This window comes from Acinonyx jubatus, chromosome F2 (genome assembly GCF_027475565.1).
Source record: "Acinonyx jubatus isolate Ajub_Pintada_27869175 chromosome F2, VMU_Ajub_asm_v1.0, whole genome shotgun sequence".
Taxonomy (NCBI): domain Eukaryota; kingdom Metazoa; phylum Chordata; class Mammalia; order Carnivora; family Felidae; genus Acinonyx; species Acinonyx jubatus.
The window spans coordinates 61,048,578-61,067,652 of record NC_069394.1 but is presented as its reverse complement, the minus strand read 5'-3'; the positions used below and the strand labels follow the sequence as shown (position 1 = coordinate 61,067,652).

Genomic DNA, 19,075 nt, shown 5'->3' with positions numbered 1-19,075 from the left:
CTTGCTCTCTCTTCCACTCAGCATTGCTCTTTGAATACGATCTGCTCTCGTGGACTCCAGATGAAAAGTCAAACCTCATTCCAGTAAATATGGGATCTTTCATTACCATCCTGATCACTCTCTCCTCTTCTTTCAGCAAGGTGAATCACCATGCCACACGACTCGGTTGGTGGAGTCTGACGACCATTGTCATAAAACCATTTTTTAACTTTTTAAATTTATTTTGAGAGAGAGAGAGAGTGCATGTGAGTACAAGCAGGGGGGAGGGACAGAGAGAGGGACAGAGGTAATTCCAAGCAGGCTCCATGCTATCAGCACAGAGCCTGATGGGGGCTCAATCTCAGGAACTGGGAGATCATGACCCGAGCCGAAATCAAGAGTCAGATGCTTAACTGACCGAGCCACCCCAGGTGCCCCTGTCATAAAATAATTTATATTCAAGCATGGAAATCGTAAATGGTGCCCACTGATTATGACTGGTGGCATATCCACGAGGGATTTGAGGAACCATGATTGTGTGCTAGCATGTTGCTTAGGAACCACAGGCCTATAAATCTCTTATGTAATGAAGAAATGCAGGCATCCAAGAGAAAATAAGCTAAAAATATAAATCACAGGGGCCCCTGGGTGGCTCAGGCAGTCAGCTGTCTGACTTTGGCTCAAATTGTGATCTCATGGTTTGTGAGTTCGAGCCCCAAGGAGGCTGCTTCAGATTCTCTCTCTCTCTCTTTCCCTCTCTGCCCCTCCTCCTTCTCATCCCTCCCCCCTTGTCTCTCTCTCTCTTAAAACTAAATAAACCTTAAAAAAAAAACCACCACAATCACAAATGAGAAATTCATCTAAAATTTCACTGGGCTGGTATATTAATTCTGCTGTATCTGCTGGATTGAGGGTATTGTCAGTCCTCCGGGGATGTAGTTTTTTTTAAAAAAATGTATCACGGAAATAGTTTCTCAACCTACAGAGACTATAGTTTCAGTTTTAAAACAATAAGGTCTACAGGGCGCCTGCGTGGCTCAGTTGGTTAAGCATCAAACTCCTGATCTCAGTTCAGGTCATGATCTCACAATTCACGAGTTCAAGCCCCACATCGGGCTCCTCGCTGATAGTGTGAAGCCTGCTTGGGACTCTCTCGCTCTCTCTCTCTGCCCCTCCCTTTCTCTTGCTCTCTCAACATAAATAAATAAAGGTAAAAAAAAACAAGGTCTGGAATAACTGGTAGCCAACTACATTGGTACCATTCAGGGGTTATGTTTTTCTGCTGTTTAAATTAAGTAAATGACTAGAACTAAACGATGAATGTTCTCACTTCATTCGAAAGGCAAAGAGGAGATATGAAACACCAACTCCTTTTCTTTTATATAGGAAGATCTACCATTAAATACCTCCGAAGGTGTTAAAAATACACCACGAAAAACTCACCCATAGGAATGGAAAGCAGGACAGTGGCTGCTTGGGGCCAGAGCCGAGGGGGTGGAAAGTGGCGGATGGACTGTAAAGGGGCACGAGGGAACCATCTGGGGCACTTACAAGTGTTCTCTACCTTGACTGTAGTGGTGACATGAGCGAAAATGATTATCAAAACTCATTGAACTATACACTTCAGCTTGATTTTTTTTAAATGTGCCCCAATTCACGCTTCTTTTCAGTTGTCAACCTTTTTTTTCCAGCACCATCAAGGAATTAACGTTTTGATGATGACGGCCTTCTCCACTGGACATAATAGTCCCTGCCCCTCCGAATAAAACATGACATTAGTGCTGATCTTTGTCTAACTGTTTATCCACCAACACTCGCCTCTAACACAGGTGATATTCACTCCTGCTTGAGTAAACTATATGGGTCCAACAATAATGTTCACTTTCAGGTGTAAAAGTGAAAAGGGGCTTTCTTTTTCTTTCTTTCTTTCTTTCTTTCTTTCTTTCTTTCTTTCTTTCTTTCTTTCCTTCTTTCCTTCTTTCCTTCTTTCCTTCTTTCTTTCTTTTAATGTTTATTTATCCTTGAGAGAGAAAGAGAGAGAGAGAAAGCAGGGGAGGGGCAGAGAGAGAGGGAGACACAGAATCCGAAGCAGGCTCCAGGCTCTGCGCTGTCACCAGAGAGCCCAATGCAGGGCTCTAGCCCGTGGACTCTGAGATCATGACCTGAGATGAAGTCGGACGCTTTATTGACTAAGCCACCTAGGCGCCCCCAAAAAGGGGCTTTAAAACATATCCTTGGTTTAAGAGGTGAGGATTAAAAAGTACATAATGTTGTTTAACGTTAAGGCTCAACTGGCATGTCAATAGTTATGATTCTGAAGGTTTTATTTTTTAAAGAGTTAAATTTGAATGTTGAATGGTGGTCTGGTTTTCAGTAATACCCTGGGTCAGATTCATAAAGTATTTGGCCTACAAAAAATTCAGTTATCAAAATTTAAAAAGCAGGTTTATCTCTAAAAAAATAAAATGGAAAGATTTATTTCTCAGACTCTTATGCCATTTCTGCTAAAATTCAGAGGCAATTTTAGCCACGGATATAGGCATAGACTTCAACGTCCAGCTCATTAGGTAACGTATGTTCATCATTAGACCTTAAAGCTAATGTGTATTACATGTGCCAGTTTAGGAGAAACTAGAGAATAAACACCTCTCTGCTCTGCTCCAACACTATTCCCTTCCCCTTGACAATCACAACTAAAGTTTAGCAAAGCATTTTCTTCATTTCCTGGATGCTGACTCTTACTTGCTTCTTGACCAGAGAAAGGATTACTTGATGTAATAAGATTGCAGGACTACGTCTCAGAGGCCAAAACATCGAAAATAAAGACAGTAATGGAGAAAGCATTAAGCTGTCAGAAAAGATGTACTGGCTCAGGGTTTCATGAATCTCACTCTTTCCTTAAAATCAAAGGGTAACTTACATTACAGCAAAGCTAAAAAAGTTTCAGAAATCTGCCTCCCCTCAATTCCATCAGAAAAAAATAGGTGACATAATCCACAGGGATATACATGGTATGAGATGTGATGGGGCCACAGAAGGAAGTTGTGGAATCCAAATTCCCATCTAGAGTGGGAGTCATCTAAAACATCCTTTACAGGGGCACCTGGGTACAATTGGTTAAGAGTTCCACTTTGGCTCAGGTCATGATCTCATGGTTCGCGAGTTCCAGCCCTGCATTGAGCTCCGTGCTGACAGCTCAGAGCCTGGAGCCTGCCTACAATTCTGTGTCTCCCTTTCCCTCTGCCCCTCCCCTTCTCTCTCTCCCTCCCTCTCTCTCTCTCTCTCTCTCTCAAAAATAAATAAACATTAAAACTTTTTTTAAATAAATAAATAAATAAATAAATAAATAAATAAATAAAACATCCTTTACAGGCAGCCAACCCGCTTCTGCATGAACACTTCCGGGGACAGAAATTCACCAACTTGGCAAGCTTGGTCCACAACTGGAAGGTTTAACCTTTAGGTGGTGCTCCCTTAAACTGAGCTGAAATAGACCCATCAAAGCCCCTTTCTCTAAAATCAGTTTTTCTTCTGCACAGACACAAACATATTTCAATACCCTCCTATACAAAGTAGTTCTTGAAACATTTAAGATTAATAATATCCCCTAAGGGCTCTCCTTTCTAGGCCCAAAATATCTTTTTTAAAATGAGTTACGTAACTTTCTGATCTCCCTCCACAGGACATATCTGTTGGCCAGTGGTCCCTGGATGCAAACACCGTACTGAGCTTAGGGACACTCAAACTCTTGGGCAAATGACCTATTTTCAAGGCATTATCCCTCTATTCTCTATTTGAGGAACTGACTCATCCCTGTGAAATTCTCGTTTTGTTAATTTCTGCGTGTCAATCAAGCTCTCTCGCTGTTCTGTGACTCAGGGTTCTGCAAGCCAATGACTGATGCATCCGTTCCAGCTTTACGTAATGCACCAACCTAAAAACCACGGCTTTAGCTTGCAACTTTCAAGTCACTGATAGAAATGATAAAGGGGAGAAAGCCAAAAACAGAGTTAGTCCTGATGAGTCAAAGGGTGAAAAAGACTACTGAAGGCTTAGAGAAGGAGGACGAGGGCTGCAGTTGGTAACTCTGACACTTACCAGCTCTGTGATCTTGGAAAAATTCACCTCTCTGAGCCTGTTTCCTCACGATGACATTAATACCATCCAATAGGATAGAGATGATTGAAAATGCATCCTACACTTAGTACACATTCACTAAATTTGTGTTGAGCAGATGATAAGTATTTTGTAAGGGATGAAAGGTCATAAAACGATAACCCAATATGCCTAATTGTCTCTAGTATTTACTTCCGAAAATTATCATGTAAGTCAACTGCTTAAGAACAATCAGACACTTTTAGAAGCTGTATTTCAGGTTACTAATATAACAATTAGTAAAACAATACTGTTATCATAGCACTCCCTCTCTTTAATTACCTGTTGCGAACACCTTGACTTTTTTATGGGCTAAATAATCCCACTAACAGATTTTTTTCACAGTTCCTATTTTGTAACTGATCTTAATTAGCACAGTGTTCTGCCTTCTCTCCAAGGCCTTTACATGTTCCAAAATTATGAAACTTGTTAGATTGTGCTCTCTCCCAAAGCAGAGAACAAGTCTGATTCAGTCTGATGTGGTCTGATAACCAAATCCTTTCCAAGCTGGCCCCAGTTACCACCCCTGCACATCTCTACCACATCCCAGGTCCCTCCTGCTCACCCACAGCCACTCCAGGTTACTTCTAAATGCCTCTGGTGCCAAAGGACACACTGCCTAGAGGACACACTGTCCACCCAGACTCCTGCCTACCTTGCAAGGCTCATTCAGTCCTCTCTTCCAGGAAGCCTTGCACACCTGTGACTTCGCCCATTAGAGTACTAATCACATGAGGTCACAACTGTCCACCACACTGCTCCTTCAAGAGCGTTTTTACCCATTTTTACCCATGTAACTCGATGCTTGGTACATGGCACCTTTCCCAGTGTTGGCTCACTGAACAGCTCAGAGCTTGACATACGGCACACTTGGGGTCTCTGAAGAGAATGGAAGAATGCCCTCTTGTTCTATATGGACATCCTGCTTCTACATTATTGTAGCACTTGTCACTCATAGCTGCGACTTTGTGTGCTGAGTATACACTTGCTTTGATTCTTCTGAACAGGTAATTAACTCACACTTCTCTACAGGTTTGAGTCCTCCTCCCACCCAGATTTTTGGAAGAGGCTTTGGGTCTTACGAGATGACTTATTTGGCTAGCATTCATCAGTGTGGCCACCAGAAAAATGTTGGGTGGGTCTGAACATGAAGAAAACAATAAAAATTGTCTGTACTGGAGGCATTGTCCCCACCTCCCCCCAAACTCACCGAAGGCAAAGCAGAGATCCTGTCTATTTCTCATCAGCTTCTTAATTATTCCTAGAAATAATAATGGGTCACCATTGTTGACCTCTCCAATTCATCTGCTACTTCTAACTGGCCTCTTTGATTTGGACCAACCGACTCACTTTCAGCCGCAGTAAGGAATCCTGGGGACGGGAGGGGGGCTAGAAAGCACTAAATATAAATATCTGCTTGCCTCAACTGCTCCCCAAATGTTTTCCATTACTGGAGCTTCGAGCGCAAGCACACGTCCAAGACAGCAATCACAACATCAAATAGGGCCAAGATGACCCCCCTCGGTCCCCCGACGTCCCAATCAGTCACCACCTCCCGGAAGGAAAACAAACCGGCCCCAGACACAGCCGTCCACGTGCAGCGGGCGCCCCAAGGCTTCCAGGCAAAGGGGCGACGCGCGTCCCCAGCACTGAGCGCACCGCCGCGCCCTTCCAGGTGGCCTTGCGTACCTGGCGGCGGTGCCCGCGCCTCGGACGAGGCCGGCGGGCTGGGGTGCGGGCGGCGCGCGCGCTCGCCCGGGGGTCGGGACCCCGGCGGCGGCGGCGGCGGCGGCGGCGGCGGCGGCGCCCCCTCCGCGGCTCCCCGGGCTCCCATCGCCGCCCTCCCGCCCCGGGTGGGGCCCCGGGCTCTCGGCCGCTGCCTGGAAGCCAGAGGGTCAGATTCAGTTTCACAACAAAGTCTCTCCCCGTCACTGCAACCGGACTGGAGGCCAAAGCGGCCGGGCAGCCCGGGCAGGGGCCGGAGCGCAGCCGCCGCGGGCGAAGGTGGGAAGAGAGCGCGCAAGGGGAGGGTGGCTGGCGACAGGGTCCCGGCGGCTGGACTTACTCGGGTCCCAACTGCGGCGACGCGGGGCTGAGGAACCGGTTCTTCCGAAAACAAACCGAAAATGGGTAACGGAGAGGCCAGGGCAGCGCTTAGAGGGGTTCTGTCTCGTTGTTTAGGGCAAAAACCGGCTCTGGCTTCCAGAAATTCGAGCCGGTGGTGGCTTTTTTCTTTCTCTCCTTCTGAAATGCGCCCGTGCCTCCGGGTTGAGGGGCGCCCTTTGCACGGCTCCGAGTGCGCAGCGACACCAGGGCCGGCGCTGGCGAGGGGAACCCTCTTCCCAGCACCCCCGGTCTTCCCAGTCCCCCCTTCCCGGCCCCCAGTCCCCTCCCTGGGCCCCGACTCCCCTCCGCACGGGAGCTGGAGCCTGGGCCTGCTGCCCACGCCCCGCGGGGTGTCTAGGACTCCTCAGCCTTGGCCGTGTTTAAACTCAGGGTGAGGGTGGAGGGGGGTTGGTCTGTCAGCGTGGGGCAGTTAGGTGTGCTTGAGGTGGGCCTGTAGGGACAGACAGGCCGAGTGACATGGTGATTTTTTTTTTTTTTCCTGGTGGGTGGGGAGCACCTTGAAGTGCTTAAGTCGTCAGACTGAAATTTATTAAAACATCAGAGATTCGCATAATTTTATAAGTGGTCTTAAAGGTAAGTACTGTAACTTAAGGACTTTTGCCTTTCTTTGCATCGAGGAACACGTGGGGAGGGTAGGTGGAAGTTTCTGTAACCTCCAAGTCCCTCTGTATCTTTGAGTTGATGGGGGCTAGGGCCAACCTGGATTCACCCTGTAAAGTATTTCAGCATTGGATGAAACCTCCCTCAGAGGCCAGTAATCTGAGCTCCTCCTTCGTCGGCGACTTCCGCTTACTTGATCAGGGAATCCAATCACAAACAGTGAAGGATTTGCAGACACTTTGATGATTTGCTCTTACAAGGACTCATGCTTCCCAGTGAGCAGCATTAAAATGTTTGCAGTTCTCTCGTGCGCTCAAATAAAATGCCTTCCGCATCGTCACTCAATTACTCACATCGAATGAGATCATGTAGGCAAAAGGCCCTCGGAAAGTCTAAAGCACGGTACGAATACAGATATAATTGTGCATACTCTGGCAAACTCATCTAGAGTCACATGCTTTGCTGTTGTTTATGAGTCAAGTATCTGCTGGCTTGTACGAGATACCATGAAGTTAGAGTCAGGATCCTTCACCTTCAAAGACCATAGGTTATAGATTGAGATAAGACCAACAATGCAGGAAATAAACAGAAAGATACACAAACACGGATTAGGGGTCCTAAACTGTTGGATGTTTATTAGTGTGCAGACCCTGAAACTTTCCCAAATAGACCATGTATGTCAGGTGAGAGGATTTCGCCTACAAGTCAGTGTACTGATAAATTATGTTAACTCAATAATTCCCCAATACCTTGTCCAAAGAGAAATAATAACCAAATCAGCCAGTTGATGAGGACGACCTTGCCTTTTTGAATCTATTGCTTATCCTTTCTCATTATGAATATAAAAAAATATGATATAAAAAAGCAAATCCAGAGTCTTTTAGAGCTCAGGTGATCAAAAGTTTTATTTAAGGAGGAAGTAACAAAAACCCCAAAATACCAAATATAAATATCTGCTATGAACTCACCAAAAGCAATGAAAGTTTCTTTTGTCAAAGACTACAGGCATGGTATTTATTTGAAAATCGTATTTAAAAAATCAATCTTTGTAATTTAGAAGTAATAATATATAATCTAAAATTGTATGTATTAATACAAAGAGTCTTTTGATCCCTGATTCTAATATTTCTTTAAAAATATATATAGAACAGCTCCAAACCCAAATATTATACCATTTTATTTTTCTAACATCTCAAAACCTAGATTCATATGGTCTTTGGATAAAAATAGCTAAATTTTGAACCAGTTTCTGAACTTGAAGGTGTGAAGAATTATTTCATTACTGCCCTTTAGGAAAGGCCATGTGTTTAAAATATTGGCAGCACTAGATTCAGAAGATAAAGTCATATTCAGAATTTCCTATTAAGGAAAATTGCTATTTGGGCAAAGTACATTTATTTTAGTGCAGTATACAAATTCTTCATATTCTCCAAAACGGGAGTAGCAGGAGCCAATTTATTGAGTATAATGTATTCCAGACACTTGCTGGAATAAACAATGCTCTTGAGCCCCTCAGATGCACAGCCAATAGGGAGCTGTTGACTACTTGAGGTTTTTACACATCCCTCTGCCAAATCAGAAATCCAAATCCCAAATCAGTCACAGGCACAGTGTGGATTTGTAGTCCTGTCTGGGCATGGGGTCACAATCTGCAAATGCATGATACCACCTAAGATAGGTTTATTTTTAACATAAAATATACGTATTTTTCCATTTGACAAGAATACAAGTATGAATAAAATTTTCAATAAAAATGTAAGTGTCCTTTGTAACACCAAGCCAAGATCCAATAAAACACATATTCATAACCACTTGAGAATATATATGTTTATATTCATCTATCGATGTGTGTATATATATATGTATGTGTGTGTGTGTATATATATACACACACACACACATACATATATGTATATGTATATATGTACATGTATATATGTATGTGTGTGTGTGTATATATATATATATATATATATATATATATATATATATATATATGGAGAGAGAGAGAGAGGAAGAGAATTTCCATGTAAAAAACTACTAACTACCATAAGGACTCAATTATGTATCTCAGTTTATATTGGACCAAGAACATTGAGCTGTTTACATGTCATAAAATGCTAATCTTAACTGCTATCCTAACCTACCTATGTACAATAAAGAAATGACAGGGTTTCTTGCACATGAAGGCACAAAAATTGCTTAAGTGTAGAATTTTTTACTCTAGTTTATGGCATAAACATAGAACACATGTGACAGAAATATATGTTTAAACCAAGGACCTATTCAAACTCTCAAATACACATCCACAGAAGGCAGAGGACAAAAATCAACAGAAGTTTTGTAGTTCTTTGAGCATTTGTATTCTGTCTACAATGACAGGTTAGGTATATTATGAGCAATCCTGATTCAAAAGAAATTTTGGGCTTCTCTCTCTCTCTCTTACGTGCACGTGCACTCATGCAGATGCACACACACGCGCACACACGCACACGCGCACACACTTTAAAAATCCTTTTATTATTTGGTTTGGCAATGTACTTTCATCTCGAAAGACTTGTCAAATGCACCTAATGGGAGTTTTCCTTAAAGGGGAAAGAAGATCCAGCCCTCTAGTTTAGATCAAGATTTACTTGTGATCATCAGTTGGAGAAGACTGGACCATATGGAACGACCAAGAGTCAAGCCAACTCTTCAAGTGTGAGTTAGACATTTTCTTATGTGCAGGAGCCATTTAAAGAAACTTTTAATCGATCAATGATTTTTCCCCCCAGTACCGGTCTTTCTTTTTTCACTTAGCTAAATCACTTAATACTGTTAGCATCATGTTAACTCCTGGAGTATGTCTGGCTAGGGAGCATGAATTGAAGGCACTAGAATAATAATACCAAGAGATATTATGCACAAGACTGATCCCTATGCTTTAAGGCCTATATACTTTAAAAAGTACTTGTGATTTTTAGTCTACTGAAATATCCTGTGATCTGAAAGTTAAGGTCTGTGCCTATTGATCCACTAAAAAGTGGTATGAGGTAAACCAGGGAGAAATTTATCCACTAGACAGGAACTTATTACATGAGCCATAGTGAACTTATTACATGAGCCATAGTGAACTTTCTACGTGAGCCATAAGTTTTGACTTTTACATCTAATTTCTTGTTACATTAAGGCTAGTTTTCTAATCCATTTATTGTTGACTAACTAACATTAGCAAATACATTTCATCCTATCAAGACTTGTAAAGAGCATTATCAAATTCTTTATACTAGTGATTTGGGGGGTATGTAGTAAAAGGGAGCTTTATGCACTTACAACTTAGGAAACCGAGTTTGGGATACAACACAAGGATCCTTGGCCAGCTTTCTACTAAAGCAAAGACTTAAGATGAATTGTCAAGTTATGTTTTACCCATTCTCTATGTCTCACAAGTAATTACTACAGCAAACTTTATTGTACTTTTGATTAGTTAAAACAAATAATACCTGTTGTGTTGATCTTTTCCTTTTAGGTGAATCTTCCAAAGTTACTGAGATTCAGTCTTTCTGAATTTAATCTAATTTGCCCAATTTTTCTTTTCGTTTTATCATTTTTCTCTCTTGGCATATAGAGTCATTCTCAACGACTGTTATACGTGGAGCTTTCCTGAACTTCCCATTTGCTTTTATCCAGATCATTCTACTTATTAACATATCCATTTGTGAGCTGCCTTTACTTTTTTAAAGAGATGATATCTAACAAGTGCTTCAGGGGAATATGATTCCTTGATGTGGCAGTCCTTTGCTCTTGCCCCCACTCCACAGCCAATGGCTTGGTTGTTCTTTTTACATTTCTGTAATATCATATGACAAACAAGCATCAGATTTATTCTTCTTTCTCACAACTAGCAAATTTTTAAAACAGCACCTTTTTCTCCAAGAATAAAATTGCAGGTGCATTAAAAAAATATAACCAACATAATTGCTCTTCCGGTATAGTTTAGAACAGAACTGCATTCTCCATAAGTAAACTCTCATGACCAGCAGAACGGAAATATCTGGGAGTTTGACTCATGAAGAGTACGAAGTTGGACCTCAACTTTATGACTTTTAGATTATATTTCCCCAGACATACTACTTGTACTTATCTAGGTTAAATCTCATTTGCTATTTCCTGACCATGTTTTTGGCAGATAGCTGATAGTACTCTTGTTGACTTTTGGTTTGCAATTGTAAATTACTATCAACATTTTCGTAAAACGGATTCTATTTTGTGAGTTCTGTCATCATGCAAAAATAAAACTAAACAGGTAGAGAGCCCAGGATAAGAAAGCTTGGATTCATTGAAAAGATGTAACATGAAAGGTTTATCCTATAAAAGCAGAGATTGTGGGCTGAGGCCATTTAGAGGAAACAATCAGCTCTCTTTTGGCCAAAAATAAGCCTGAAGAATAGCACCAGAGGTAGCTGTAAAGATAATTTTCAAACAGCCTTGCCTTGCATCCAAACCAAGTACCATCTAAGCGCCAAAATTAGTGCCAAAGCAGTAGTGGAAAGGAGAAAGCAAACAATCCACTGTTTGTTTGATAAGCATAAAATATTTATAGTGAGGAAAATTATGTTTCCAACATTGTAATTGTCTTTATTTCTTAACATGTAACAAGAGGCACTTAAGAGCTGTTCTTGGTAATGAAAACCTAATGTGTCCTTGAATATTAGTCAGATATTCAGAGAGCTGAATTGCTGATTGGGGTTGACTTCTTCTGTTTCTGTTTTTGTTTTTGTCTGTTTTTCTTTGCTTTGTTTTATTCTTTGCCTCCATGTGGTTTCTCTCCTAACACAAGACATTGTGTTTGCTTGCTTTGTTTTGGTATTCTATTTATCAAACAAATATTTGATAGCTTAAAGTATTCTTGAAGGAACAAAACTTAAAATTGCTTTATGCATCATTTAAACCAGTGCTTTGACAGGATATTAAATCTCTATATTAACTGAATCATAGCCCCAGACCAGTATATTTATGGTGACTATGAAGTGGGGGGGGGGGGGGAATCCAACTGAAATCTTAGCAATCACTTTTTAGAACACACAGCATGCTGACAGCTAGTGGCCATTTTACTCTGAAATTCTTATCCCCGGATTTCATTTTTTAATTTGCTGTAGATCCTGAAATAAATGCCTAGCTCAATAATTTGCCTAAATCTAACATGATGTAGATATTTCCTTTCAGATCAGAGAATTTATTTATATATGCAAAAGGAAAACTCAAATCATGTCCCGATCAGCTAAGGAAACTACTGGATTAGCAGGGGCAAAATGTTTGTTGGAGTGAAAAAAAGGAGTTATTCTTCTGTGTGTGTGTGTGTGTGTGTGTGTGTGTGTGTGTGTGTGTATAATATGATCCCTGTGGTGACTGCAGTGCGACCACTTGCAGCAATTTTTAATCTTTGAAGTTAGGTAAAATTTTGTTAGCAGTCTCAAATCATTAATTTAATCGCTTTGGGTGTCGTTCCAGCAACTCGCGAAATTCTCACCCGCAATCAGATACAATGACATCGATGGAGGCAAAAGGCACCATGCGTTTACCTGCACTCTGTGCGAATGGAGTTGGATTGCCGGTGAGGCCAGGCGCAGGGGGGTGTGAAACTATGTACAAAATTAAATGTGAGCGAGAAATGCTGATCAAATCCTTTGGAAAGAGGTGTTTACTGTTCAAGAAATACTGCGAACGTGGCTGCAAGGACCAAAGGTGAATGACTCACTTGATGTGAAAATCGAGCTAGGAAGCTTGGGAAGAGACAGAGAGAGAGGGAGACAGACAGACAGAACGAGAGACCGTCTGGGGTCGCGCGTACTGGGGCTGTGGCAACATGGGAGGAATCGCAGAAGCAGAGACCGCCAAACGACGTGAGCCGGGCTCAGATAGCTAAGCAAAATTCACCTCGGAAAGGAGGCTTTTCTCTGCCGATTTCGCCTTCACTCTACGGAAGTCTAGCTCTTTTCCTAAGCCTCGTCTATTTCCTCAAGCCTAGGTGGCCGGCACATTTTGATGCTCTTGGAAAAGCCGCGGAGACTCTGGGTTGCTGGTGCTGTGTGCAGGCGCGTCCGGTCGCTCTGCCTGGTGGCTCTGCAATTTGATTTCAGGCCTTTTTCCCCCTTGGCATTATTTTTTGACTACTTGGGGGGGGGGGGGCATATAAGAAATTCGAGAACAGACTGTGGGATGCAGAACTGCACACGTGATCTTGCAAATGGAATAGGAGGGTGGGGGAGGTGGGGAAGAGAGAAGTGAAACTAGAAATTATGGTAGGGCTTTAGAATTCCAGAATCTCCCTTATTCTTTCCCAATATATATTGTTTCTGATTCTTCACAGCTGCGCTTACCCAATAAAAGTGGAAGAGGGAAGATAATGGCCTGAATAGTGACGTGTCTACGGACATAAATGTACAAGCGGCTCGCCAGCGGGGGTTTTTGTGGAGGAACCTCAGAGAGAGAGATGCCGTTCCCCAGGCTGTTTCTAAATACACGGAGATTATTTCTCGAAAGATTTTGAACAGTTCTTTTGTCCAAATCAAAGACCCTATAATGCATAAGCTCCCTCAAATGGGGCGTTCGAATTTCACTTATTTAGAGATGTCTGAAGCTTTCAAGAATGAGAGAAGTGCGGATGAAAAGACATCTTTTTATGGTCTGTTTCGGGTAGCTGAACAGGTAGGCAGACACGCGAAAGAGATACTTCTGGAAGCTGCCTTGCTTCAGAAGGTACCTTCTTATTTGCTAAAAGTTTCTGTTATTGTCAATAAAATCAAAAGACAAGCTGTCAGTGTGGATGTATCATTTGATAAGTAAATTCAAACACAAAATTTTCTTTGGAAAGGGAAGATAAATCAAAGTGCTACCCCTGATATCTCAGTCAAATCAAGATTGAAGAAAAAATATTCTCTCCATAAGAACGTTCAGGTTTTTTTTTTTTTCTTTTCTAACATGTCTGGAGTTAAACAAAACATGTTAACAAGATTGTAACGAAAACTCCTCACGATGTAAACATCCAAAGAAAGAAATTCTAGATTGATTATATTCTGGGACCGCAAAGATTTTATTACTAGATATCACTGAAGCAGTGGAACCAGAGGCTGAAAGCCTTAGGACTCAAACTGGGTGGTGAAGGGATTTTAGAGGACTCTCTCCCAATTAAGAAAAAACTTCATAAAATGTAAATGCAATAAGTTGAGCTGAATTTTATTTTTCCAAGATTCAAATATGTATTTAGTCTGTTTGGAAGGCCCATGGCCAATTCATGAATGTATCGGAATAAAACACAAGATGAAGTGCCAAATACCTGTGGTTTATGTAAACTACATAGAATCGCGGGGTTTTTATATTTAGATGGATACTAGACGGATATAAAATGATAGATAAAAATCAGTTGTTACGGCTTGTCGTGGATTTCCATGTGTTTATTAATTTTCCTAAGTTTTATTTATTTATGTATTTATGTATTTATTTAATTTTTTGCATTTACAAACACTTGTCCAATATGAGCTTCTGAAAGTGCAGCAGGCGTCATTTCCTTATTTCACTTCTCAGAAGTACACGGGAAAAGACACAACCAGAGGTGTTTCTAAGTGAAACGGGTCCTTGCTGCTCGACCTCAGGAAACAATGCCAAGCGTTTGGCCACGTCTCCGCAAGGACGCTGGGTGTGGGGGACGGAGGCCAGGGACGTCAGCTGCCGCCCTCCACCCCACCTCCTCGTGAAGCTGATCTCCCTCTAGCACCCCACTGGGGGTGCGAGCAAGGAGGGGAGACAGCTCGTTCGGGAGGGAGCAGTGGGGGGGGGGGCATTTTACCACGCCTTGGTGAGGAAGGCTGGTCGGGAGAGCCCTCTGGGACTGTTCTGTCCCAGTGAGGGTTTGGTGGGCCGACAGAGCTCGCGTCTCTGCTGCGGGTCACTCCCGCATGCGCTTGCTTTGGCCGTCTGTGCACCCGCTGCAGCACCGAGCGACCGGGGCTGGGAAACCCGCTCCCTCCCTGGTGGCGCCTGTTACCAGCAGCTGCTTTTGCTTAGCCCTGCGAGGATCATTTTGCCCCAACCCACGGCCTCTCCCCTGGCTCCATCTCCTCCAGCCCCTCCCTCCCCCTCCCCGCCTCCCTCCCCCGCCCCCCCCCCCTTCCCAAGCTCCGCAGCGACCGGGGCTAGTCAACGCGGTGGCGAAGTCACGCGCGCAGGTTCTGAGCTCCAGGGTGGGGGCACTGGGGGAGGGAGCGCGAGGAATGAGCCAGAAGGACCGGGAGGCTTTAAACCTACCCAGGGAGGTGGGAATAAGGAGCTGGGGCGGCGGGATTAAGAGGCCTTAGGCAGGCTAGGCTCTCTCCCTCCACCCGCGCCGAGGAAGGCGTCGGAGGCCTGGGCCGGGCACCCTGCCCGCCACCTGTAGCGTCGGGGAGGTGGCACTCGCGAAGAGGGTGCCCGCGCTGCGGCTCCGGGCGCGGGGCCCCCGGGGGCTCCGGAAGGGCCCTCGCTGGCGCTGCAGAGCGCGCTCGGTGACCGGCGGCCCAGCTCGCCGGGGCCGCCCGAGCAGTCCCTCGTCCTCTCACTGCATTTTCAGCTCGGGCTAGAAACAGATAGCCTGGAAGCGACCGCAGGCGCTCACAAAGGCTTTGCTGGACACTGGGACCGGGAAGCCGACGACGCTCGGGGTGCCGAGGTGGGCCCCGGGCGCTGGTCTCCGTTCTGCAGGGCGGGGCGGCGCGGGCCGACGGCCGCGCCACAGAGGGGGCCCTGCTCCAGCGGGCTGGATTCGGTCTCTCTTCCGAGCGCCAAGCTGGAGTGGGACCCCGGGCCGGGGCAAGAGTCGCCTGGTGCTGTAAGGGGCCTAATGCTGGCCCGCTTGCCGCACACAGGCCTGTGCATACACTAAGGATGGTCAGCTAGGTAAGGACATGCTTCTGAGAGGAGATTTCGCCCTGGTTTGCCGTAATATTTTGGAAAAGTAGCCTGTTGTGGCCGAGATCAGTTAAGTTCCCGCACCCTCGAACAGGTTTGTCTTGCAGGCTAAGCATCAGGAACATTTGTATCTCGCCTGCCTAGAAGTGACCGAAGCAAAATGGCCTATCGGGTCCTTCTCCCCGCCCACCGCCGAGAGTAGGGGGCTCATCCGTCAGCGGAGGGCACACCCATTCGCGCCCGTGTCATATTTGACAGCTGGAAGGGATCATAGCGGCCCTGCAGCCGTCCCACCCTGCGGCGCTGCCTATGAAGACACTGACGTTCCCAGGGGTTAAGTGACCTCAGGTGACAGGGCTGTTTTCTCCAGCGTCCTGAATAGAGCCTGGCGCGGAGCGAGTCGTCGTTGGACCTGTGTTCAATGAGTGGACACCCAGCGAGCGGGAAGCCAGGTCGGAATCGCCCCGCACCCGCTTTAACCGACGCGTAACCACGTGCCAGGATATTTTCCGCCCACTCCACGCGCTCCAAGGCCAGGGGACAATGTTCCCAAACCCAGTTCAGATGCCCTTTTACGAACAGACTCCACAGAACCAGAAGCTCTTCGCCCTCCTCCCTTCCATACAGATTTCTGAGAATGCTTGTTCTCCAGTCCCCACCCCCACCTCAGTTTTCATTCTGCAGTTCTGGGGAGTTTAATGTGGTCCGTACCCTTTCCTTAGGATCAAAAACTGCCGCCGGCCGAAAGTTACAATGAGTAAAGCCTTCCTCCTCAGTCTCCTCTCTCCCTTATGGCCATCCCCCACTTTTTTTTTTTTTTTTTTTTTTTGGAGGCCTTAACCGCGGGCAAGTACAAACCTTCCTTTTGAAGACAGGGGTGGAGCTCTTAAAGGTCGCCTGGAGAAGCCTTAGCGTCGCTCCCACCAACCCCCCACCGTGAACAAATAGTCTAAGCGGAAAAAAGCGTGCGTGCCGTGCATCACGACTTGAAGGCAAGACCACACCTCCACCCTCAGACAGACTCCAAGCGCCCTGTTGCCTTCAGCTAAAGCCTTGTAGAATATCCGGGGCCGCCACCACCCTGGGGGGACCGTGGTACACCGTCCCGGGAAGGAAGGAGGCGAGGCGAGGCGGGGCAAAGTGCGGAAGAACCGAGACCGCTCAGCCTCGCCCAGGCTGTCTCCAGTTCTTTCTGCCAAGGCAGTAAACTGGCTGGGCTGAATGCGGTCCAACGATGCCCAGCTACCACTCACTGGGGCAACACCTTTGCTAATGCATCTAGGGAGGTCGTTATTCGTCAGCCCAGGGCTACAAGAAGACCCATGGGGCTTTTTCCAGGTAAAGACGCCCTCCTCCAGAAGACGGATTCGGAAGTTTGGGGAAGGTAGAGAGTGACGTGGGGTGTTATCGAAATTTAGATCAGCAACTTAAAAACCACAATCTGACCCAAAAGAACACTCGTTGTGGGGGCACCTTCACAATTTTTGCCTCCAACACAGGGCTTGGTAAAGAGAAGTGCAATGATCATTGAAGGAGTAAATGCCAGTGTTGGCAATAATATGGGTAACATATTATTTATATTTATTATTATTTGTTGTTTTTTTCTTCTAGTGAGCCCTCAGCGACTACCGTCTTCCCTATTTCTAAGATTTGCATGAGACCCAAGCAAATAATGTCAATTTCATGATTATCAGCCCATCGAATACATATACAATATGGATAGGACCTGACATTGGCGTTCCCTCAGACACTGTTGTCCATATTTTCTGAGACTAAATGATCAGTGTGATCAGAGAAACATGAACCTGTGCTCATATTCACAATTATGGTACGTAAATGAACATATAGTTTTTTGACAAAGGAAAGGAAGTGGCTTCCTTGGAACAAAATGACTGAGATGCACCCGGCTTTCTTCACCAATAATGAATTTGGGCATCGTATAATGTCTAGGGTAGAAGGCATTGTAGCGGAGAAATCAAACAGTGAAACTATTCTTATGACCCAAGTATTTTAAAAAATACATCTTCTATTCTATTGTTGTAGGTGTGCCCGCCCAGGATCCCCACATCTTTCCATTTCCTTAGACTAGGAAAAGCTCCAGGAAATATTACCAATCATTCAGGAGAGAAAAAAATGAATAAGGGCATTTCTAAGCCGAGTTGTAGACACGTGCAAATCTCTCATTTTCCTGAGGTTAAGCCTTATTTCCCTTTCTGTTGCAATTTAAACCTAAAAGAATATTTATAGGTAACCTGAAATTCCTGGTCCCACGTCTCTCAACAAAGAGATTTTGTTTTGCCTCCACTGTATAAAACTACAGGCAAGACTTTTTGCAATAACGGGGTTTTCACTTTCACCTTTTAATGCCACACACTTTGTCTTCCTAGTATAGTTCGAGCAGACATTGCCAATATGTGAATTGAAGCAACATAAAGAAAAATCTCCCCTTGGCCAGCCAATCTGTGGAGTCTGTGGGGAGGCACAGCACTCTTAATTCTCCGAGCTCCATCTGTGGGAATGATGAAACTCAGCCATTAGGGAAGATTATGAGGTTACATTCATTAGATTCCTCCATTACACTCTAGTCTTCTGGAGATGGTTGCCATTTTCACTTGAAATGTCATTATTTCTAGATCTAGTTAGCAGCTGATGCAATTAAAGAGGAGATAATGTAAGTTTAACAATACAAATAACACTTTCTTTCATGTACGTTGAAACGTGCATAAAGGGAAGGACCAGCCGAGTTGTACCTGTCTGCCATAAACAACCAATAATGCTTGTACTTTGAAAGAATAAAGGAAAACCAGCCAGTGTGCCCTGGGATTCTTCAGTGAATTCTTGAATCAATACTTTTGTTTCATGTTTTCATGTTCTCAGTAACGTTAACGTATCCAGTTACAAACTCTTGCCAGGAAGAGAGAAAATATGCCCTGCCGTGCACCCTTCTAAACACTTTTAAAGAATCATCCTTTATTTTCATTTGGAATGATGATTCTGATTGTCTGCTGTGTCTTTGCCATCTCCAGTGGATAATGAGTAGACACACTTAATTCCCTACACTAATCACCTGAGTTGAAAACCAGCATCACATTAGCAGACCCAATAACATCTCTGAACGTGTACAAAAGTGGAACATACAAGCACAGAAATAGCACTAATTATGATATTTATTCTGCCACTGAAACAGATCAGAAAGACTGGTAGACTAATGATCTATACAGCAAGTTAGAAACAGATGTATTCCTGTTGCATTACAGAATAAGAATGTATTAATAGGTGATCAACTGCACAA

At 44.3% G+C, this 19,075-nt stretch overlaps 2 protein-coding genes across 6 annotated transcripts in view; one reads left to right on the top strand and one right to left on the bottom strand.

Moving 5' to 3' along the window:
* Positions 1-6,334, bottom strand: part of EYA1 (EYA transcriptional coactivator and phosphatase 1) — a 349,308-nt gene extending 342,974 nt beyond the window's left edge. For all 5 annotated transcript variants that reach the window (XM_053208728.1, XM_053208730.1, XM_053208729.1 and 2 more), the window contains exon 1: positions 6,200-6,334. The gene's annotated coding sequence lies outside the window, so the exon portion shown is untranslated. The remainder of the gene's footprint in view (positions 1-6,199) is intronic.
* Positions 151-14,173, top strand: LOC106968356 (uncharacterized). Its single transcript, XM_027063534.2, has 5 exons — positions 151-165; positions 5,639-6,138; positions 9,454-9,561; positions 12,352-12,585; positions 13,211-14,173. Exons 1-5 carry the CDS (start codon positions 151-153, stop codon positions 13,245-13,247), a joined length of 894 nt encoding a protein of 297 aa, XP_026919335.2. The 3' UTR covers positions 13,248-14,173.
* The last annotated feature ends 4,902 nt before the right edge of the window (positions 14,174-19,075 follow it).